The sequence below is a fragment of the Varanus komodoensis genome, unplaced genomic scaffold, assembly GCF_004798865.1.
Source record: "Varanus komodoensis strain SLA01 unplaced genomic scaffold, ASM479886v1 scaffold3, whole genome shotgun sequence".
NCBI classification, from domain to species: Eukaryota; Metazoa; Chordata; class Lepidosauria; order Squamata; family Varanidae; genus Varanus; species Varanus komodoensis.
In genome coordinates, this window is record NW_025335761.1 from 22423887 (window position 1) to 22449255 (window position 25369).

General features: G+C 41.1%; 1 protein-coding gene across 1 annotated transcript in view; it reads left to right on the forward strand.

Moving 5' to 3' along the window:
• The window catches only part of FSIP1 (fibrous sheath interacting protein 1), an 83123-nt gene extending 75657 nt beyond the window's left edge, over positions 1-7466 (forward strand). Inside the window, exon 12 of the mRNA XM_044437129.1 lies at positions 6924-7466. Coding sequence (XP_044293064.1) covers positions 6924-7466 — 543 coding nt within the window. The remainder of the gene's footprint in view (positions 1-6923) is intronic.
• The last annotated feature ends 17903 nt before the right edge of the window (positions 7467-25369 follow it).

Sequence of the window (25369 nt, forward strand, 5' to 3'; positions counted from 1 at the left end):
TACTGCTCTTTCCTCCCACCTCCTCTGAGTGTGAACAATATAGACATAATTGTTAAATTGCTTTGTATGAACACAGTGGAAGTATATCAGCATTATTCAGAATGCCTTCTTAAATGTGGCATCTATTAACAAACACTTTTCATAACACTACAGAAGGCCTGAATTTTATTCCTGGATTGTCCTAACATCTTTCACTAGTTTGTGCCAGAATATAAACATTGAGATAGTGGGCACTGACGCCAGTTCATATCTAACTGTGTGGAAAATAAAAGCAAACATGTGCAAACTTGATAAGTGTGTTGGCTTTTGTAACTGAAAACAGCCAAAACCACATCTAAGCATTCTTGGCTTGCTGAGGTTGGAGCCATAGCTAAGTGGTATGCAGCGAAACATGATTCATATTTTACTCTTCTAAAATCTCTTGGCATATAATGTTAAATAATTAAAGATAGGCTATATATAGCCATATCTGAACAATTTGAATCTGAATGTCCATTCTTCTCTGTGGCCTCTGTGCATCACACATTTTGCAGTGCCTATTGTGAACATGGCTCCCCACTTGTTTCTTATGAGTTGCCACTTCAGTGTAATATATATGTCTTATTTGCTGCCACACAAAACACTAAAGTATGAGCTTTATAATGTGTACTTGGTTTCAAGGAGGGCACTGAGATGCCAGGTTGGGGACACCTCTTGCAAGCTGGAGGAAGGAATGGGTACAAGTGGAGTAGCACCGCCCCCAACCTGGTGGCACCACCCACCTGTCCCCCTCCTCCAGCTCAAATGCATGAGGAACATGGGCAGTCAGCTGAGCGGCATGATTTCCTCCTGTAGCATCACCCATCTGATTCCCCCACCCTTTGCCTGAGCGTACAACACATGGTCCCTGCTCTAGCCATCCCATCTGAAGCAGGAGATGAAGGTACCTGACCAGCTCCCTTGTCCTCTCTGCCTTGCTTCAGGGCATGAGCCTTGTGGTAACAGGATGCTTGACAGGTAAGACAAACCAAATTTGGCTTGCAACTGCAGCTGTCAAAGAGAAGAGCCTTATTCCTCCCTAGGGTGTCTCCTCAGGATACCACCTGAAGGACTTAGAAGGAAGGAAAAGGCAGCAGAGAGCAGTTATCACCATGAGCCTGATTGTCTGAGATAAAAATCCATGAACCATGCTACCATACAGGGTTGCTTGTTGTGAACCCTGCCACTGTCTGAAAGACTTGTAGACATGTTGACCTAATGTTAATTTAAAAGTCTGGGTCCAGGATTACTTTCCCTATGTATTTTCTGTTAGAGCTTATATACACTTTGGAACCAGCTCCCTGAAGGTGTTCACCTAGTGTCCTCTCTCTAGTTCTTTTGATGCCAGGCAAAAACCTTTTTATTTGCCTGATGTTTTACTAGTTAATTTTAAGTGCACTTTTATTTATTATATTTTAGTGCTACAGTGCTAAATTGTGTCTGATGGAGGATGTTACTGCGGGGTTTTTACTGTGTCTTGTTGATTTTTTTTTTTTTGTTATGTATGTTCAATTCTTGGTATATGCTGTTATTATATTTTTGTAAACCACCCAGAGAGCCATCCTGGCTAATGGGTGGTACAGAAATTTAATAAATATATTATCTCTTCAGTGGATAAGGATTTGCTGCCAATTCTGATAGGCAGGAAACCAGATTGCTGTTTCAAGAGATTATGATGCTGACAATAGATATCTTTCAGCATGGAAGCAGTAGGTTATAGAAGAAGAGATCAAAGGCCACATTTGCAATATATTACATGTATAATATATCCCAACAAGTTTATCAGTCTGAAGAACTGATGAACAGGACAATGCACACCATGAAAGCGGAGTATTGTGTCTCTGAGCCAAAGTCACAAAACATAAAAATAGTATGCTTGCAATAATCATTCCATGGTTGATACATTTATATCTCATTTGTTGTATATTACCAATTAATGTAGCTTTGACAATCAAGCAGAACCAGTGGAGAAGGCATCTTGGTGGTACGGCATTTGAAACCTGTCTTTTTAACTGTGCATGTGTCCAGGGCATTTTAAACTGTCATATTAAGGTTCTGGGCCATTAAAAAGCAGCACAATTTAACTTTTGCTGATAGCTTATAACCCAGACACTGCAAACAGCCACAAACTGTTGAGCTTGAAAGCCTGGAGTCACAACAGGATTTGTGTGCAAAGTAATTACAAATGCACATTCCTACCACATGCAGCAGGATTTATCCTACAGACTCATGTTGCTGAGGAATTCAGCTAAGCTTCAAAGACCCTCAGGTAGGAAAAAGGCATCTGGGGTCAGGAAAATATAACACTACTAGCCCGCCCCCAGCCTACATTAAAAAAAACCCTGCAAAAAAGGACATTAGTAAGCATCCAGGTTACACAGCTGTTTTGCCCTTTGGAGACATCTTTCAGACTGTATGAAGTTTATGGCAGATCTTCGTAAAAAGACAATTGTAAATATTTAATCTGTTTAATAGAACATAGCCAATGTAGAGACAGTTTGGTGCAGAAGACTAGGACTGGGGTAATGCAGTCAGATCCCTTCCTACCCATGAAGCTCAGAGCCACTCATTGGGTTGCATCCTAACTTATCTCACAGGACTGTGGTGGGGATTAAACTGGTGAAAGAGAGTCATGTACATGGCCTTGAGCTCTTTTGAGGAAAAGGTAGGATATATCCTAAAAGGTAGGATATAAAATACCTAAAACACTGGCAAAAGGACTGGATTACTCAGTACCAACAAACTTGTTCACCAAATATTAGTACCTTTCTGCAAAAGATCTTGAAACTAGCACCATTAATTCTACCATTACTATTAATGAAGAATTTAATTTTTACCATTTGAACTTACGCAGTTCATGCTGTGGAATCCATTGCAAACTTGAACACCATCTATAGTTGAATTCATTTCCAAGTTTGCAGCAAAATTTGCAGAACTAACTAAATTTGTTTATTTATACTTTCATTTATATGCTGCCCTACCATAGTCTCAAGATGGCTAAATGAATGAAGTGCAACTGAAAAATGCATGTTTTGAAAAACATGCTCAAATAAATGTGCTTTAATCAATGCGAAGAAAGTGTTTTCAAATAGTGTACACAGTTGATGTATAAATTTGAAAAATGAGAATGAAAATCTGCATGAATGTTCATGCAAACAGAACTGTAAGTTTTATAATAATGAGCTTGCATTTTGCTGATTCTCATATCCCTATCTATCTAGCAGTTCACAAGATGTGATGAAGACTGTAGCAATACCGCAGACCCTGTGCTTTCTAAAAGTGCTTGATTGCAGTGAGTGATAATTTGTCAATTTGGCAATATTTAGTGAATGGGCAAGACAGGAATACTAAAAGAAAAAAAAACAATGCAACAAATAATGATAATTTTGCCACCTCACCCCCACCCCAATGATGCCTTTGCTGTTTTGACAAATTCAACAAGCATAGCTTTACCAAACAAGGCAATGTATTAATGAAATAAACTTTCCCTGCTAAATTCCTGTCTAATCAGCGGCTGGTATAGACAGGTTGGTATTTTTCTGCAGTAATAAGAGTGATTCTCACATATCACTACTATAATTTTCCACATTCGATATCTATGTCACTGGTTCTAGCACCTTCCACTCCAGTTTCCATCAGTCCTTTACCCACCATCCTTTTCAGCCTGCTATGGGGAAATGCATGTTCCTGCTGGTGATAGCAGATAGGTGGATGAAAATTGCATTGGAACCAGAGAAATCAGGTCCCATTGATTTGAGAGGCAGGGCCAAATATGTGCATGCATCTTTCCCATTGAAACTCAAAGGGTTTGGCTTTGATTGGATTGTGCTCCCTTTTGGAGTTCCCATAGGAATTAGTCCCATCAATTATAACTAACTGGAATTATATATTTTTGTGCTGCCAAGGAGCAGGATGGAAAGTTTAGATTTTGCTGTCGTGTTCATTTTCCCAGTGTATTTTGAAGCATAGGTGCCTTCACTAAGCACATACCTTACAGTCTCTCAGCTCTTAATAACTGAATAACTATGAAATGTTTCTACCAGCAAGTGTTCACAATGAAAAAAGAGAAGTCCTCACAAGTGTAACCCAATCTTCTAATTATTTATCCAAAAGTCAGCCTGTGTGCTGATTGCCTCAGCTGATTTATTTCTTGACAAGGAGTGTTTGTACAATGACGCCAACAAGAAATATGAGAAGAAAGGAAACCCCTTAGGGAGGGTTTGAAGAGTTCATTTACAGCTACATCTACTGAATAGGGAATTGTGGATGGACACAGGGAAAAAACTCTGAATATGAGAATTACACAGAATCATACAAATCCTGAGCACATTTTCTTGAGGACGGATTGATTCACACAATGAAACCATTCCTTTAACAGTCATTTGAAGGAGCCAAACCGATGTTTATTTCTCTAGCCATTATGTTCTTACCAGACTAGATTTTTGTACAGGTGCTGGGAAGAACTAGTAATTTAAAGCTACTCTGATGAGAATTACTACCATTTTTTTCCAGATAGAAGCTCTATCTAGCCAGAAGCTCTGTACATTTAACAACTTGAATTCCAGGAAGACAGCCAACTAAAATGTTTGCCATTCCATGCAAAGGAAAATTGACTCGTTAAATACTGACCTATCAGTAAACTTTGAAAGATGGAAAGGGCATTCCCACAAAAAAGAGACAATCCTATGGGTGAAGCAATTATGGTCTTAGCAATAAACATTATGAAATCCACATTTATTCCAGTTGTATAAAAATGACAATTTTAATTTAACTTTTTTTTGCCACAGCACCTTTCTTTAAGAACAGTCTAATTTCCAGGTTCCATGCCTTTGTCAGAAGGGTGAGAGATTTTTTAATTAATGCGGTATTGCTTTGTCAAAAAGAAACTGAAATGTATTAGTTATTTGATGAGACCATGATCTAGCCAAAGTTGAGCACTTTTAAACTTTGCTTTCAATAGGATGGTTAAACTAAAACCAATGATAATTAAAATGCTTAGTTTTGGCTGAATTGTGTCCTTTCTTTGGCTTAGTGTAATAACACATAGGTACCAGCTTTTAAGCATTGGCAACAGGGAATTTTTAATTGGCATATGAAGCATGTTCTGTGTCCATAGCATAGAGAGAAAAGCATTAGAAATAAGGCAGGTGCACATAAACAAAAACAAGGCTTTTTTTCAAGGCCTTGAATTGTGGAATATTCTAACTGAGGTGGTCTGTCAGGTAGACAGGACAGGAATTTAAGAAGCACCTATTCATCCAGCCTTTGAGGTTTTGTGGTGGATGCATTGGAATTTTAGTTTTATTAACCTATGCTGCTTTTGAACACTAGTATTCTTTTATTTCTGTTTTAACTGAGATTTCATTCATTTCTTTTAAAAAGTTATCAGATTATAACGATGATGATTACATTTAAATCCTTGCCTAATTTGGTCAGATGGAGAACTAGAACCCAGATCTTCCACAGACTTGCATTACTTAGTTACTTTTAACAAGATAGTTGCAAAGCAGGTTTGAACACATAAATATAGTCATGGTCAAAATATTTGTCATGGTCTGATCTTCTGCAGCAGGTGATCTAGGAGACTGACAGAAACTATCTAGTCCAGTTGTATCGTTTCCAGGAGTTCACCTGCCTGATGAAAAAGCCTTCTTGCCCTAGACCAGGGGTCGGCAACCTTTAACACTCAAAGAGCCATTTGGACCCATTTCCCACAGAAAAGAAAACACCGGGAGCCGCAAAACCCTTTTGACATTTAAATGAAGATAACGCTGCATATATAGTTTTTTTTTACCTTTATGCTATGTGTAAAAAAAAAAAAACTATAGTGTGTTGCATTTATGAAATCAATGAACTGCTACAGAGAAAACAAAGCTTTATTTCTGATGAAGTAATAAAATGAAGGAGAAGGAGATTACATTGGGACAAAGATAATCTTTTCAGCAGCGGTCCATGTAACAGGAGAGCCTGCAGGAAACTCGTTTAGCAGAGGAATGTAGCGATTTACTTAACCAGCTGATTTATTTAACTAGCTAGCACTGTGTTCCTGAGTGGAGCTTTGAGCGGATCAGCGGCTGTGCATGTTTTGAGCGACGGAGCCGCAGCAGAGGCGTTCAAGAGCCACGTGCGGCTCCAGAATCGTGGGTTGCTGACCCCTGCCCTAGACCACTGGCCTTCCATACACTGGCCTCACTTTAAGGACCCTCCATACCATGCTTGCCTATCATTAATTTAGGATCTTTGCTGGGTTGCACAAGATGAAATCTTTCAGAACAGCATACATAAATTTTAATAAGAAGTGACTTGAAAAGGCATGTGATACTTTTTAAAAGTTGCACTCATTGGAAATGGCTGCAGTGGCCCCCATGTTAGTGGCAGCACCATTCTAAAGTTTCTTCATGTGCTTGTGCACCCAAGCATCTAATTGTGTGACCTGAAGTTTACATTTGCACTGAGTGTTTGTAATGGGCCATAATTAGTATTACAGTATGGCAGGGAGGAAAATGCTGCTGAAATGGTGGCTAAGAGGTTTTTCTTTATCTTTCTGTTTTCTGGCTGTTTATTTTTGCACCCATACACAAAAGTATTATCCTTGTAAATTTATATTGTAAGACATTCAGACTTATGTGCAGTTGGCTCCCAGGCGAGCTTCAGATCAAGTTGGGAGAAAGTTGTGTAATTTAATAAATATACAAATAACAGGTGCATGTCCAATTATAGATCATATTAAACTTTTCTTAGTCCATTGTGAAACTTTTGCTTTGTTTCAGAGTCTGGTTTGTACCCTTTGGCATCAGCAGTCAATGCTTCTGTTATTTCCCTGTGCTGTTCAAGCTATTTTACCATATGATGGCATTATTTATGGTTACATTCTGACAGGGAGAACATTTCCTTGTTTTTTCCAGACTGATGTACTGCCTTGTCTCTCAGAAATGCAGCTTAATGCCCTTCTGGAAAAATGTGTGCCATCCCCAAGAAGTGTAAACAGCCTTGTCCTGACAAAATCTCAAGGATCTTGTTTTGAGAGAATAAACCTTTCTGGGGACTCACTGGAGAACACAATTCCATTCTTCAGGAATGAACCATTAGATGATGTCCAAAGTGTGAGAATGCCAGCTGAGCAAGAAATGGATGGAGCTGAAGATGATAATATGTTCTCAAAGGAAGTGATGGTACCCCCTGACTGTAATGTTATCAAGGCATTGGTTGAATCTCACCTTTCAGAGAAAAAGGAAAGTGATAACCAAGAGGAGATGCCATGTACTAGTAGCTCTGAAAGCTACTTCATGTCAATGGCCCTCTGCACAGACAGGCCAAGAAAGCCTTCCTTTCTTGATGAACCTTTTTATTGTATCAGCATGAACAATGAGCTATCCACAGATGTCGACATTCCTGGCATACCACTGAAAACCAGAGGAGGTGAGGTTCTTAATAAACCTTTGGAATAAGCTTCTGATTATCTTTTTAAAAAGCAAGCAGGTTCTCACCAAAGGTATGCACTAATGTATTATAATTAAACTGGAAGAACCAAACAAAAAATCCCTTTCATAAGACACAAAACAATGCCAGAAATAACACAAAATTTCAAAATATTTTCTGACATTCTTGAACTGACATAAATAGTTGTGGGATTAGTTCTCTTAGAAAATGTAATAAAATAATGATTGATCATGTCAGCTAGCAAAAAGTTGGACACACAAACATGAATTGTCTCTCAAATAATAGACAAACTTAACCCTTGTGTTCTTGGTGTCAAGAAATTTACAAAAATTGTTCCAGAAAGGATAACTGCTTGCATTTCTTTGACATAAAGCCAGTATGATATAGTGGTTAAGGGCATGGGACTGGGACTCAGACGATCTGGGTTCTAGTCCCTGCTCAGCCATGGAGCCAACTGGGTGACTTTGGGCCAGTCACATACTCTCAGCCCAAACTACTTCACAGGGTTGTTGTGGGGATAAGATGGAGGAGGAGATGCAAGCTGCCTTGAGCCCTTTGTAGGAAAAAGGCAGGATATAAATAAATAAATTCTAAATTAAGAAAAGAGAAAGTAGATCACATTAAAAGCTCATTTTCTGTTAGCATTTAAGATTATGAAGTTGACACTCTGTTTTGAGCCTACTGCTATAATAAGCAAGATTCTACCTGCCCTGGAAGCCCTGCAGCTAATGGTGTTGGCTAACAATCTAATAAATAAATAAATCCTTCAGAAGTCAATTTATGTATATTTGTTGGTTGTTAATCTCCTCTAGGTGTGCCAATGCTTTTGGAGCCCTCGGCAGGGCTTCTGACTTTTCTCTTTGAATAGTATCCTCCCATGCTGCAACATGTTTTCAGAGCATAAGCTTCAATAAGAAGTATATCGGAATGGGAAGTGTCAGGAGCCTATATAAATGTGAAGCTCAAACAGCTAGCCAGGAGCAATTTTGAAGTAGATGATAGTAAGTAATCTGAAGCATAATCCAAACAAGATGGGCATAGGTGCAATCCCAGGCCAATGTAGACAGAAAAAGCCCTATAACTCTTGGTGTGTTCTAGCCAGCATATCTGTGAGTCGTAACCCTTTTTATTGGTGTGGTTTGAATGGCTTGGTCTGGGTTTTTGTTTTTTGCTTTCTTTGTTTTTGTTTTTTCAAGCCAGTGTAGCATAGTAGTTAGAATGTTGGACTATGACTTGAGAGACCAGAACATGTAATCCTCATAATATTTCGACCACAGACACAGAGTTAAAGCCAAATTAGATGTTCCAGTAAATGCATGGCTGCTGTTGAAAATGCATGTCTAATTCCTTTTCCCACTCTGTCTCCACATTGTCCAGTAATGCCTGGACTGATGCAGTCCAGATGTTTTGACTTGCAATTCCCAGCAGTCCAAGCCAGCATGGTGAATGGCATGAAATGTTAGGAATTGCCATCCAACACATTGTTGGGGGGGGGGGACTAGAGGCAGAATTCCAGAGTTCCATTGCACACGCAGAACCACCATTTATGCAAGAGAGATTTGGGGCTACTTACAGGAAGCCCCGATATGAGCGGAAACACTTGTTTCTGGAAGGAGGCGGATTAGAGGAGCTCCCTTATGGGAGCTCTGCTAACCTGCTTCCTTCCAGAAAGAAGTGCTTCAGTCCATTCTGATTTGCTGTGGAAGTGCTACATCATCATTGCACAAGTGGCAGGGGCACTTCTGTGAATATGGAAGAAGTGGTAGACAAATTATTTGTTATCGGCAGCTGGACAGCCATCTGTTGGGGATGCTTTAGCATGCAGCCCTGCACTGAGCAGAGGGCTGGACCCCATGGCCTTATTGGCCCCTTCCAGCTCTACAGTTCCTTGGTGCTGATTCTAGCCCACTTACTTTGGGCTTTGGTCATGCTCAGTGTTGGTGTACTGTCTTCAGCATGCTTTCCTAAATGCAGAGCAGCCCTTGGGCTGAAATGTGCCTGATTACAGCAATAACATTCAAGTGCTTTTTCATCTATAATATTGGGCCTTTTCAGTACTATAGCAGTCGTTTTATTTTTGTGCAGATGAAATGAAAGATGAAGATGTGAATGAAGAGTAGCATGCTGCCAATTTAACCATTATTTCTAAAATCTATTTCATTTGTTCTTGATTTACTTAATTAAGTTCATTAAAGAAATAATCATCCATATGTGAGCTATAAACATGGAAACACTTTGTCTCACAGTAGTTTTTGACTGATTATTTTGTTGCTGTTGGACTTCTAAATAAAGCATGCTATGTTTAGTTATTTCTGAGAATAATGTGCATATATGCTGATATTTACAAATGTAAAATATGTAGTGTTAGGCCTTTCTACCAAATTTCTAATTGTAAAATTATAAAATTGCAGAATTTATTTAATTTAAAGGCCTGCTTAGACAGAAAAAATGTCTCACAATCCCCAGCATTCCCTCACCAAGAATCCTGGGAATTGCTGTATTTTTCAGTCCAAATATACATAGAAATTTATCTTCAAAGTTTTAGGATATAAACTGCAGGAGCATGTATACTTATTTTACATCATAACACACACAGTATGGCACCAGATATTTATAAGGGCAAAAACGGTATTTTGCAGTTCTTTCTGAACAGGAGGAATGCTGAACTTGGGATAGTAACATGATAGCTGCTTTTAGTTTGAAACTTGATTTCCTTCTACTTAAAGAGATCAGGCCATATTGTATTTATACCTGTGTGCTGCTGTGTGCAGGTAATTTCTACAAAAATCTGGAGGGCCAATAAATAAAATGTAATGCAGTTGCCATGTACATTTATTACTATTACCTGAACTAATTTGTATTGGGCCTTCTTCTCCTATAGAAAAGATTTCAAAGATTGCTGAGACAGGCTCTGATCCAGACAAAGCAGAAGGGCCAGAATCCAGAAAAATGCCATGGCCAGTGGTCGCACAGATAAGTCAGTTTCGTTGAGAATCAGACAGGCCAAGTTTAATGACCATTCTAATGTGGAGGAGGACCAACCTAGCATCATTAATTTTCCATATTAGATTCTTAAACTGCCAAATAGCGGGCACTCTCTGTGAGGTTTGGTGACAATTTCAATCATTTAAAAGCATAAAATACAGTGTAAAAATTAATCGATGAACATGGCACCAAATTAAGAGGCTGAATCAGTTGAGATGCATCAGATGCTTCAAGCAGTAGGGCCGGAAACAGGAGGACCCACTTTGAAGATGTAGCTTGCTCTTTTCAGTTTCAGAGAAGAGGTACTCAGCATCTTATCTTTAAGCTGCATTTCCTTAATGGCCAGTATTCTAATTTAGCTTGTTTCTTTTGTTATTGACAAAAGTGCTCAGTTATCTGTGCTCTTCTTTGATACTACAAAGCTAGCCTAGCTGGTCAGCTTTAGCATTAAAGAATTAGAAATGCGTTCACCTGGTCTTTTGGGAAGGAAGGGGAGAAGAAACCCCAGACAGCATTCATATTTGCAGGATGTTTTAAAAGTTGCCCCAAACTGCAATCCTGTTGCAGTGTCTGTCTAAATTTGTTTTAGTTCATTTTCATAACTTATTTAATTATTTCTATAGTAACTGTACACTGCAGTCAAATAAAACAAAGAAATAAACCCTGGCTTCAGGTTTATAACCTAGCACCACAATCCAACTCCAATCATGTTAAATCCTATGCTGCTAGTTGTGCAAAGATATGGCTGGAATTCTTAAAATGCAAACCAAAATGCACATTCTATCATTTGTAAAAATGGTCTGTGTCTTGCTCAGAACTCATCAATTTATCATTGCAGCACAAAAGTCTTTTACAAAGTGGCAAAATACACAATGAAAGGGAAATAGGAAAGGATACATCAAACTGCCTTTTTGCAGTTAAGTGGAAAGAAAGATGCAACATTATTTAGCAATTATTCATCTTTTTATAATTGTATTGCACTGTACAGCAATACTTAAAATGTTAGGCCTCTGCCTGCAGTTTTGCAATTTAAAAATTACAGACAAATGAAGGAGGAAGGTAGGTGGGATTAGGAAGAAAACAAAAAGGACTATACAATATGAGTAGAGCAGGTGATATTGTCGGATATCAAGAGGGTTATGATAGATTATGCCTTATAACCACATGTGAAAAGAACACTGAAATATGAAGGTTAAAGTATAAAAGCCATTTTCATGTGCACAATCAGGATTATAAACCCTGCCTGCAGCTGTGTGGACATCATCATGAAATGAACCAAATGTTGACAGGATCTCCCCTTGAAAGAGGAACAATACCAGCACAACAAGACATGTACCATGATGTCACTCATCTGCTGACAACCAACACTGGTATCTTATCTGGCATCTGATATGTAGCCAAACACACATTTCCCCCCTTTTAACAATTTTCTCTAAAATATGAATATTGTTGCAGACTGTCCAACTGTTGCAATAATTTTTGTTCCAACCATTATATTAATGAGGCATTTGATGTTTCATTTTAAGCACATGTTTTAGGTACACATCAAGGGTCTCAATCACCCTATGTTAACAAACCAGGTCAGTGTAAGTCCCATCACCCCCCCCCCCGCCGCCTGCCACCCTGCCAGCTGTATCTCCATACTGTTCCCAGGGTCTGTCTGGACCACCCCTGCAGCTGCCCTTGGGTTAATTTCTACCACCTTCATCTCTTCCCTTTACCTTTCAGGACCTTGAACAACACCCTGCTCCTCAATCTCATTGAAATACTCAGTTTCCTCTTCTGAATTTGAATCAACAAAAGTGGCACAACCAGCTTCCTGCAGGAATGCCTGCCTGGACCCATCACCACACTTGTTGTCAACACCTCCTAGGATGGTGATACATTGCTCCTCCCATCCCTGCCCCTGCAGGCCTTCGCCAACACTGGTCCCAAGTTAGGTTCTGCTACCTTGGAGCCACAGCCAGCATACAAAGAACTGTGGAGGGCAGTCCCCAGTTGGAGCTGGAACTCTGTTTAGACAGCATCTAATGGCCCTGGTTTGTGCTCTTAAGTCCTAAACATGCATAGGATTTCATGCCCTAAGTCCTAAACATGCATAGGATTTCATGCCCTAAGTCCTAAACATGCATAGGATTTCATGCTTAGGAAGTCAAGCAGAAACATGATGTGCCCCTTTATTACTCCTACTCTTCCCCCTGCTTTTTCCTATCTGCTGCAAAGTGCATTAGACCACTTTATTCCATTGTTAGCCTGCATATATTTAAGCATTTCTTTTCACAATGTGTTACCGCTTTGAATTTAAAGTTCTGTTTTAGCATGCCACATTGCAAGAAGTCCATTGAGAATGATTTCCCACTACAAATACATCCTCTCTGCCTCTTGCAGACAGCAGTATATGACATGTGCTTGTCCAGAGCAAGCTCCACTGAGCCATATTCCCAGCAAGTGTGTCCTGGACTGCAGTTTCTTTCCTGTTCTCACAGCAATGGGATAAGGAGGGCAAGTCCCCCCACCCTGCCACTTTCCTCTAGGTTACTCTTTCTATCACATGCTCATTGCACAATCTTGGAAGCACATGTTTCCCCTTTTACAGCTGCCATTTGAGAGAAAATGACAAAACCAAATTTCACATGCTTTCCTCACTTTCGGTTCTCTTACAGTCTTCTTTCAGGCAGTTTTCCCATTAACTACCGCTTTCTGTGGAAAGAGGACTGAGTCCTTATTCACCCATCTGCCCAGTGAATTTGCACAATCTTGGTCATGACCAGTAGGGAAGGGATTCAAATTTCTGAAAAGTATCTCTTTGAAAAAGATGCAGAAGTAAAATCTTCCTCCCACTGAGCTGCACTCTGCACTCTTTCTGCCGCTGCACTTCCTTTAAGCGTTCTGCTGTGAGCTGTATATCTTGTGTTCTGAGCTCTTGGCTTGTCTAGTGCCCTCAGACACTTGACCTTTTACCTGGCTGTTTTAACTCTTCCTAGTTCACGTTGCTGGCCTTCAGATCTGCTACTGCTTTGTTCTTGGGACACCATATCTAGTATGAAGGCCTCACTAGGCAACACTGACCTAGTTCTCTGACCTTTTCTAGCATTCAGGTCAATTTCAAACATTCTGCAGAACTTCACCTCTAGGAGTTCTTCCATGGCACAGTTTTTCTCTGTTTCCGGAAAGGACTTTGCTTCCTTGTACAAGGTCCCCTGGATGTCACATAAAATTCCACTTCTGATTTTGACTGTCTTACCAGCCAGACTTTAGGAATCTCAGTGGAGCAACTGCCAAAATGCCTGGGCTCAATACACTGCCCAGGTTACTGCTCTCCATGCCATCTTCATATAAGTCAATAGACTTCATATAAGTCTATTTCCTACAAACCCAGTGATGGGTGCAAAGCTATAGGCTGAAAAGCCACCAAGGAGCATTAGGCCAAACAGTGGAACTTTCAAGCTGTGATCTGAATATAGTGGATAGTGCAACTTAGTGCATTAGTGCCACACCCCTTAGTGTTCCAGTCTGAGGCTACTCAACATAGAGTGCAGAGATTTGCCAGTCACTTCCAAGGCATCTGCTTTGTGGATGCAACATTTGCACTGCTCCTGGAAATGCAGTAGCTGGCACTTCCATAGCTGTCCATTTCTTCTGACTACCTCTTTTCCTAATAGTCTTTTGTACCCACTGAAACTAGGATAGGATTACATGTAGATGCCATGACTTTCCCTGAAGCCATGGTCTCAAGAAGAGTCTGATTCAGAGATGGAAGGATTTTGATTTCGTGCCTGGTGAAGTGGGATGGCAGGATGCTGGGAATCCATCCGTTTCTAGTTTCACAGAGGAGTGCAGACAGGGGAGGCAGCTATTAGTTTGCCACAACAGCCAAAGCTAGCCCTGGAAGGAGTGTCCAAGTCACAGCCTGAGAACTGTTCTTTCATAAACACCTGAGAGGCAGACTCAACCAGGGAAGGGGCATATCCAGGGCTATCTCCCAGACAATGTCAGTGGTTGAAAAGGCATGGGGAAAAATACCCAGTGAGCTGGAGTTTTCTGCTTCAGGAGCAGATTCCTGTAGGTCTGAACTGATAAGTGAGGAACTTTAATCACCCTGCCCCTGCATAAAACCTGGTGCAGAGGCAACAAGAGCTTTGTGGGCAGAACATTGCTGGTACTGGACACTCCTTGGCCTGGAAGGCAATTGAACCCTGAATTATTGCATGTCTTGAATCCCATGCCTTGTGATCCTGTCTTGGATTACATTGCTGGACTTGTAATCCAGCAATGTTTTGGCTCCTGTTTGGATTATCTGAGTTTATTTGAACATGGGCATGGAAGAAACTCTGATGTGTGGCCTCTTGTGAGGTACCTATGTTTGTGTCCTGCTGAAATAAAGGAGTTTGGTGTTTCTTTAACACATAATTGGCTGCTGATGTTGAGAGGAAGCTGACGATAGTGAAACTTCCTCTTTCATTATACACTTTTGGAGTAAGTGCAATATCGCTAAGCAAGCAGAAATAAACATGTAGCTTAAATCACAACTGACTGTATCTCAGTCTTGCTGTGTCCTAACATCGCACCTAGTTAGCCAAGTCAGCGTTACCACGGCAGCGATGTTTTATTCAAGGCATTGCTCATCAACACAGGATGTTCTGGCCTTAACCCTTAACCACAAGAGTCTGCTATGGGGAGACATTTCCTGTTGAGCTAGCTCAGCACCTCAGGTTCCTGACCTCTAAGTGGTAGAATCAGAACTAGGCTGCTGATGCTTAGCGAGTTAAGAGTGTTACCATCTGCCCCTTCCTGTGCCCATGCCTATACATAGGCAAGTGCCATCTTTGAAGTGATCTTAGTCCTACATGGCACTGAGTTAGGCATGCTTGGAACTAATGGAAAGCCATTTGGATGTTTTCTTAGCCTGGGGTCTCCAACAGGGGGCCTGTGAACACTACTGTGCCAACAGGTACTGTCCTGGCACCTGCCAGGCTCCTGGCCCCTCCTGACCTCTTGCATTTTTGAAAGTATTTTCATCAGCATCATTTAAACTGACCAGCAGGCATACTGCAGAGTGAGGAGACAGCCTCTAAGGCCATCTTTATTTCCAAGAAAGCTTATGCCAGCAATAAGATCTGTGGAACAGCTTTTAGATGTGCCTTTGTGTCCATGTATTTTTTGCTGCATTAAGACTCTGGATGTAGTACCTGCCCATACACATTGTGCCTGAACTATTCTGTTTGTCAGAAAAGTGTTCCAAAAGAAAAGTCTGGCAGAGATAGGAGTGATTGCCAGTGCACGTATTTACTCACTAAATGTCACAGTATGAAGTGGGAATTACTGATGTTTTTGTCTGCTGTCCTAGAAAAGGACCCATTTTTCAAATGGACTGAGGAAGAACACAAGATAGAAAAGCTTTGGTGGCTCACACTGAAGGCCTGTTCTATAAATCTTGCATGGAGCCTATTTGCAACCCCCTCATCTGTTCTTTGCTAACGGATGAAACAGCAGAGACTGCCAGTATTGTTGTAGAGATTTGCCTCCTGCGTAGCATGCATCATCAAACTGGCCTATGAGTTCTAGGCTTATGGATGGTATAGAAACTGAATGAATGAAAGAATAAATGAATTGGCAGGTCCTGCTTCTGGATCCTCCTCAGGCTTATTACACTCGAGCAATGGCTACATTGGTGGTATTTAGCAGAGCTGTTCCCCTTTATAACTGCCATGTTGTGACACGGTCAAGGCTACTGGCTTTCCTCAGGCCCTACAGACTGGAAAGCTAAGCTAGAACTGATGGCTCCTTTGGACTATCATTTCAGCCATTCTGCAATAGAACATCAACCCCATGTCTGCTGGTTAGGTTAGCTTGCTACTCACCTGTATGTATGCAGAGACCATGAAGAAGAAAGGCAAATTGCTTAGCCCTGACAGTAGTTCTCTGAGTGCTTGTCTGTGCATTCACATAGCCCATGCACTATCCCTGCTACTGTTGACATTGGTGCTGAGGTTTTTCTCTCAGCTCAAGGGACTGAGGAAATAGGCAGGGCTCCACTGCAGGCTTGTGCACAGGGATGGTGGGGAGAGTTCCTATCCAAAATTCCTTAGCTATTGAAGGGTTGCAGACAAGGCTCCATGATGTTGCAGAGCCTGTATGCATAAATGAGTGGAGAGTTGCTCAATGAATTTCCATAAGATAAAAACCCTTGTCCTTTTAAGAGATCCTTGTTGATTATTCAAAATTGTTATATTTTGTACATAATGGGGCTATTGCATTGTTAAGCTTTTAATCTTTGTTCAGAAAGCTTTGGCTATTAGTTCAACCAGAATTGGAAGCACCCTGATTTTGTCAGTTTCTCTTCAGTTTCAAAGCTGTTTTGCCACTTTTCTGAAGTTAAGTGCCAACAATTTGATTCGATTCTGGCTCCAGTAGTGCTTGTTCCTTTTATTTAGCCCTGGCTTGTTCCAAATCATTACTAAGCACCTACCTAATCTAAACTCTTTCTCCCTGCATTACCATCTCGTCCATGTTTTGAGTCCCCTCAGAGTTGCCTGTTTCTCTGGCCTTGCAAGTGGAAGAGAAAGCTTTGGAGAGAATGACTTGGAGGCCATGGCTCTCTGCTTCCTATGCAGTAACCTAAAATTGGCTGCTAGAACAAAATGACTACATTTCCCCATATCCATGGTTCAGAGGTGTGCCACCACTGGTGACTTCACCCCAGCGGAATCTACTAGATGATATGTAAGATCCACACTCTTCACATCAGGCAAATACTTCATCATTTCATTTACATACCCATCACTGTAGGATCCAGGTGTTTCATGCCAAATCTTTTTATTCAGGTAACAAAAAACAAAGGATTAGAGGGTTTCTGCTTGATTCTTGGTAGATGATGTTGAGCTTTTATGTAAGGATTAGGGTGAGTACTTCTTCATATTGAGGAATGTCAAGGATGTATTTTTAACAAAGGAGAATTGTGTGCTTAATTTCTAATAAGACCACCTAAGCCCTACTCGTAAACTCTGGATTTTGCTAGTCTGTTTGCATATGCATGTCAGGGGATCAACATACAGGTAATGCTTATGCATGGTCTCTGTTATTTGTTCATACTGAAGTTTCAGACTTCCTTTTGGCAGGCTAAGGCTGGAAATTTTGTTCCTAATATTTATAAATTGGATTGATTATTTGCACATAGTGTAAGTCACTGTACCAAAACATGAAGGAATGCAGCATTAGCTTCCAATTTTTGAACCATTTAGGAATGAAATAACCCAAAGTTTTGGACTTCTTGTATACACATCTTTTTCTGAATAAAACGATTATTTTAAGCAAATTTCACTGAGTTCTGGAGATCTATTCAAAGGTGTTCTTAATGTCGTTCTTTAACTGAAACTTTAAATCTGTGTTCTAATTCATGCTGTATACCTTACTTTTGTCTTTTCTTTCTAAAGTACACTATATTATTACAGTGCCCTGCAATAACCCACCCACCCCACCACCTGCCTGCTCTTGTGTGTATATGATCATGTTCATGCTAAGATAACATTGTTTTTGAACAAATTTTGGATGCACTTATTCATGGAAATTATATAGAGTTAATTGTATAATCCAGGTCCACCTTCCACTTGGGACATAGCATTAGTGGCCTCATACCTATCTGTAATCTTTCAGTTTAATTTGGGAAAGACATGATGGAAAACTTTATATTTCCAAAACTTTTTAAAAAATCCATATCGAGAGATAGAGAAGAATAATATCTAAAATTTAAATTGCTTTGCCAAAGATTAAGCATGTTAAGTATGTTCAGTTTGAATTGAGTTAGTGCATCGCCTGCCCCCCCCCCCCAAAAAAAAAGCTCCTAGCTGACTTCTTGCTTTCCCAACTGAGGTTCTGCAGCACAATCCAGCAAGGGAGCTACTCATGCAAAAGCAGCTGGCTTGTATTTGTGTGAAATGGTAAATGGTTGGTACATGTACGATTCAGGTAGCTCTCAAGATGCACTTCTGAATTACAAAGAACATTTGGGCATCGTGTGCTCTGGTGCTGGCCATATCCTCATACTGGCATTCTGCTAGGTTGGGATAGGGCTTCTATACTGTATCATTAAGATACTGGGGCCTTGTTGGCTTAATATTTCCCCTAGAAGCAGCAGAAGGAAGAGTTTAACACTACCTTTTCTTTCAAAGTAGATAAAACCTATGGTTATATTCATAGCACATACTGGACCCAACTTCAGCTCCCTACTAAATAATATGCAAGCAACTCCAAGTAGGAAGTGGATCTGGATTTATTACACCCTTGCTGCTCCCTGTAGGCACAATTTTACCACCCAGGAATGACAATCGAAGCACTGTTGAAGCAACAAGCTAAATCCTCTCCTGTCAGACATCTGGCATTAAAGTCTGTTTTAACTTGTGTAAGGGGTGGTGGTAGGAAAATGAAATCTATGTATTAAGTTTTCTCAAGCAACTGCTAGCAGTGGAAAAGTGGACTTAGAGTGCCAGATTTTGCTATGCTTTCCATAGCAACCTCAGTGAATCCAGAGAAGAAATCTACCATAGCCTGCAAAAAGTGCAACACAAGGCAATTGTAATGTATGGCTAGGGAAAAAGGAATAAGAATATATCATGCACAGTGGTAACATACACAGTTACAATAAATGAACATATAACTATAACTTTCTGGAATCCTTGTGCATCTCCTGTATTTAAACCTAAGTTAATTAGTTGCCTATATAAAGCTATTAATTTCCAGAAATGTTGAAGGAAATGTGTTCTGTGCATATAGAAGGTGTCTCTCCCAGATCATATTTCTTACCAGGCCTAGCCCTGCTTAGCTTTCATGATTAATCAGGATTAGGCACTTCAGGCTTTCCAGAATTATGTCCACAGTTGGCCATGAACTGATATTGCCAGGCTTATATTTTCCTTTCTGCCAAGGGGGCCACAATCAGACACTGGAGGCCAAGTATCACCTTTAAAATGGCCTCAGTTTAAGAATTATTTCTTTCTACTTAGAGCAGCCAGAAGACCACTATTGTGTTGCTGTTCGTGTCAAAGTCAAGATTTTGTTTTCAAGGCTTACTATAGTGTTCTTCTCTTCCTAGTGTCAGGATCCCATCACCTTTAGACTTCCTTGCCTGTGATGACCTGCTGTTTTATTGGGAAAATTGACAACAGAACTCTGGCTTAGAGGAATCTGCATCTAAGAATTTGCCTGAGAACGTTTAGTGAAACATTTAGGAGAAACATTTCCTACCCCTGGCAGCTGTTGACACACAAAGTGAAGCTTTTGCACTTTGCTGTCAGCCCCTGCTTCAACCACTGCTTAAGGGCCATCACAAGCTTGGGTTGTCTGAGCCTTTATTCCCTTTTATCCCTATTAGAACAATAATTTTAAACCAATCTTGAATCAAAGGTGCCTTATCCAATTATTCTGCATGCACTGTTGTTGCTTGGTCTCCATAAAGGAAGCCTGAGCTGGGACAGGGCATAAATATAAAACTTGTCCTGCTCCATTGACATCATACAAAGCAAGCAAGCAATGGCTGATGCAGATATTGGTATCAGTTTTTCTTACGAAGCAAGTTGGTGGCACTTTGTGCTTGAAATTCAGTTCCTTTCCAATAATCTTGTTTTAAAATTATATTCTATTTATCAGTAATTTATATGTTTAGAAAAATGCTTCCTTTTTTAAAAGGATAGATCACTTAAAACTATAAGCTATAGTCATCCATTTCACTGTGGCAGTGGATGTTATCCAGATGAACCTGGCCAAATGCCTCTCTGACATTAAGTGAGACTGCAGGGAACCATTTACAGCATACAACTGATTCCATTGAATATCAGAGAGCTGTTCTACAATAATAGATTAGGCACATAAAAGTGTGCTTCATCTTGCATTGTGTGTGTGTGTGTGTCTGTGTGTGTGTCTGTGTCTGTGTGTATGACTTTGGCAGGCACTGGGAATTTATCATATGTGGATTGTAATTTCATATCACCACCATGAGTCCTCATTCAGAAAGAAACACCACAATGGCTAGGAATGGTTAATGCAAGCCATGATACAGCTGCATCACTTCACAAGTACTCAACTATTTCCACAGAGCAGGGGACCCAACCTTTTGGTGGGCACATGTGGCTCTTGGTAGCTTTGGCAGAGTGGATGGGTGAGTTTCGAAGAAACTGGTGAGTTTCAAAGAAAAGAAACTTGGCCAACAGCTTAAGTACAAGGCAAAGGTGATTTCTGCATTCCAAAGCATCATACTATTTACTCATCCCAGTTTACTGCTCCAACACACATTCCACAGAAAAGAAACTGATGAGGTGCCAAGACCAGTAACTTGGCCAAGAAACCACATATAAAGCAGAGGTGCTGTCTGCTGCCCAAATGCCAAATCACCTCTGTGCCTCCTGCAAAGTACAACCAAAACCCGTTTCACAGATGTTAAACTAGTGATGCTCAGGGAATTACACAGAGCAAAAGAACAGGTCCCCCCACAGAAACCCAACCTCCCCAAAAGTTTTTTTTTTAATTTAAAAATAAAATAAAAATCAGAAAGGATGAGGAAGCCTAATGGGTACCAACCAACACCTACTGTTGGCAGCAACAGACACAGTTGGAGACCCTAGTTGAAGAGAGAAGAACTAGTTGGAACAACACGATAGATTTTGCACTGACTACATGATAAGTGCACTCTGCAGACAGATTTTGCACTGACTACATGATAAGTGCACTCTGCAGACTGAATAGCTACTTGTTTTTAACCGAGGTTTCAAAATAATCATAGCCCAATGTAAAGTGCATTACAGAAGTCTACTCTGTAAGTGACAGGAATCACAACTGCTAGGTCTGAATCTAAGAGAAAAATGTGCAGCCTTCTTACTCATGAAAACCATCAGAAAGCACCCCTGGCTACTGCAGATACCATGTGTATCCAGGCTCACCAGTGAACACAGTAGAACCACAGAGTGGCATGTCTGAGAACATGTGCATAAATGCTCAGAGTTGCGGTTTTCTGCCTCCTCAAAGGGTCAGCTGCTTAGGAATGCTGCAGAAAGCATCTTATGCATTGAAGACCCTTTCTAACCCTTCAGAAGCAAGCAAAATGAGCAGGTGACTTTCTGTTGGTTAAAAGTTTGGAGGCAGCTCCTTGGATGGATAGCATTTTGCTTCTGTGGTTCCCTAAATGGATTTTAAAGCATCGATGAGTAGACATGTCTAGAAGTCACGGAACCTAATCTGTTCAGGCAGTGGTCTTCAGCTGGTGAGTCATGAGTCAGCTTTAAGTGACTGTAACATTGCTAATCCGGCCATTTGTTCTTCTTCTTCTTTTTTTAATGTCTTTACCTTGCAACTCCAGTGAAGGCTGCATTGTGAATAGATGATTAAGTGGTGAAAGACTGAAGTGTAAATTTAGACATGTGCTCTATTGTTGCAGCTCTGGAGCAATTCTGTGCACATTTTTGTCATGTAAATTGCAGCAATGATGATGCCTCAGCAGCATTGGAATTGTGGGGGATTGGGACAGAAGGGGCAATGCCTTGTTTCCCTGCTACCACTCTGACAAAGTGTTTCTTTGAAGCTCTTTGCATTTCCAGTTATGCCAGTGGAGCTTCCCTTGAAGTACTTGGGCAAGTGGGACAGATTCTGCTGGTGTACTGCTCACCCTGCAACTCATCAGTATCCCTGTCTGAGCTGCAAAGTAGTCTCAGATGTGATTTTGGGGTCCCCCAAATTGTTGGTGTTGGGGGACTTAAGCATTCACACTGAGGACCCTCTGTCTGAGGTGACTCAGGATTTCTCCATGACAACCATGGGGCTGTCCCAACATGTCAATGGCCCAATACATGTGGCAGGGCATACTCCAGACTTGGTTTCCATGGTCAAATTTGAGAATGGTGCTCTGTGAGGCACTTTGACTCAGTCCCTTTGTCAGATCACTGCCTGTTGAGATTTAGCCTCATTCTGGCTTTTTCACTCTGCAAGGGGATGGATCCATTAAGATGGTCAACACCTAGAGTCCAAATGGATTTGGATATTTCCAGAGGGTTTTGCAGGGTTTTCCAGGTGATATGGCTGACTCTCCTGTTGAAACCCTGGTCACTCTATGTAATATGGAAATGACCTGGGTGGTGGACACCATTGTTCCTAAGCACCCTCTTTGTTGTAGAGCTCCTACAGCTCAGTGGTATACCCTGGAACTGAGAGTGATGAAACAACTTAGGAGATGGCTGGAGTGCAGATAGAGGAGAACTCTGAGTGAATGCAATAGGAATCTGGCATGTGCCCACCACAATAAGGTATATTTTGAGGCAGTCTGTGTGGCAAAGAGCAATAACTCACTGCCTCTTTTCAATCCTCTCTGTGCTTCCTAGTGAAGCTTTTAAGGCAGTCCAGGGCTTATTACAGTCTGGCCCCAGGGACACCTTGGAACCATCCTTTGCCTGCTGTAAACTACTCACTGGGCACTTCCAGAAAAAAAAAATCTGTTGTATCCACTGGGACTTGGACTCCAGAGTTACAACAGTTGAATCAGTGGAGCTATCCAGAGCTCAATCTCATCCAGTTTTATTGGATGAGTTTCAGTTGGTACAGCTCAAGGATGTGGACAATGTGCTTGGACAGGTTCATGCAACCACCTCTGTACTGGATCCGTGCCCCTCCTGGCTTATAAAAGCCAGCAAGAAAGGGATAACTGGCTGGGTCAGGGAGGTCATCAGTGCCTCTCTGTGAAATGGAGTGGTCTTATTCTGTCTTAAAGAGGCAGTGGTGAGACCACTTCTCAAGAAGCCCTCCCTTGACCCAGAAAATTTGAACAGCTACAGGCCGGTAGCAAACATTCTTTTCCTGGACAAGTTTCTAGAGAGGGAAGTTGCCAGTCAGCTCCCAGCAATCTTGGATGAAACTGATTGTCCTAGATCCATTTCAATTGGGGTATAGGCCTGGTTTTGGCACAGAAACAGCCTTGGTCACCTTGTATGATGACCTATGCCAAGAGCAAAACGGGAGTACAACCTTGTTGATACTGCTGGACCTCTCTAGCAGCTTTGGATACCATTGACCATGGCATCCTTCTGGAGTGGCTGGCCGAGATGGAAGTGGGGGCAGTGCATTGTAGTGGTTCCACTCCTACTCAGGGGGCCACCTCCAGAAGGAGGTGTTCAGCCCATTGGATTCACCAAAGAGCATGGAGTCCCTCAGGGATCTGTTCTGTCACCCATGCTATTTAGCATCTACATGAAACCTCTCAGTGGGGTCATCCATCAGCATGCTGATGACATGCAACTCTATTTCTTCTTTTCATCATCAGCAGGGAGACTATGAATGTGATAAATCATTATCTGGCTATGATAATAGACTGGATGAGGACTATCAAACTGAAACTTAATCCAGACAAGACTGCTATGCTGTAGGTGGGTGATTCCTTTGATGGGATGGAGGGTATTCAACCTGTTCTAGACAGGGTCAAACTGAAGGAGCAAGTTCATAGCTTGGGAATGCTTCTTGATCCATCTTTGTCACTGGAGGCTCAGGTGGCATTGGTGGCGCAGTGTGCTTTCTACCAGCTTTGGCTGGTGGCCCAGCTGTGCCTCTACCTGAACAGGGATGGCCTGGATTCAGTAATCTATGCTTTAGTAATCTCTAGATCAGATTACTGCAATACACTCTATGTGGGGCTGTCCTTGACGAAAGTTCAGAAGCTGCAGCTGTGCGTGAGGAATGCAGCAGCCAGATTACTAACTGGGACCCAGAGGTCCGAATACATAAGACCAGTTCTGACCCACCTGCATTGACTGCCTGCAGGCTTCTGGTCCCAATTAATGGTCCAAATAACAAGTGTCTTGTCAACATTACTTGTGTTTCAATTGAACAGTGGTTTGAATAGCTTGAATCGCACAGAAATGCATGGGGATTCTTGTACAACCTTGGAAAAACTACCAGAAGACACATTTACCAGGATCTATACAGAGCCTTTGCTGGTGACAGCTATTTCAGTTTTGATGGTGCATATCTAAGCTGTGCCATCTCAGTCACATTCTGCCTCCTGGAAACAGCTCACCATGAAATGCCCTATAGTATATCCATGATACCAAAATGGCGGATGTCTTCCCAGACATCTGGGTAGAACTATAAATTTTCCTGACACTTCCAGTTAATTTGCTAGTGACAAGTGCAGCTTCTTATAGCTAAAACTCATCAAAACAGTCCTGTGATCCAGCATAGCATCCTATTCACCAAAAATGACTTTGCTGAAAACGTGTGCTACAGTTTGCACAAACCAAAAGCCACTTCCCTTAGCAGTAGCAGTATATTATGCAACACAGTAGAACTATTGCTGGTTTTGTGTTTTCTTTCTCTCTCTCTCTCTCTTTTTTTTTTTTTTTTTTTGGGTAACAGTTCCTATGGTTTAGAATATTTTTATATTCAAGATGTTCTAAGTCATAAATAAAAAGGTATCCATCTTTTTCTGGTGTGAATGTCATCAACATATCTTAAAGCTAATTGAAGGAAGCTCATTCAGTACCCAGACAACCAGTAGAAGCTTGGAAAAAAGATTTGTGGGCACTTGCTTCCTTGTCTCCCTGGTTCACTGCAAACCGCACATTAAAAAACACAATGACTGGGTTCAACATGATGCCTCCCTCAGCTCAGCTGGTGCCCCAGGCTCATGCACCCCTAAGGCTAACTCTGACTTTACAGGTTCCATAACTCAACCCTAGTATTCAAAGCAAAACGGACTCCCTTATCATGCATTAGCCAGTTAAACAGTGCTGCATATATGCAACTAGTACTTGTGTCCCCATTGCTATTGGTATAGCTGAAATAAATTAAGGGAATTTCTCAAAATGAAAGTATTGAGTATCTTTGTGTGTACAATTTGTTGTTTTGTATGTTGGCGACATACAGGTATGTGAGGGGATGTCACATGGAGATGGGTAGA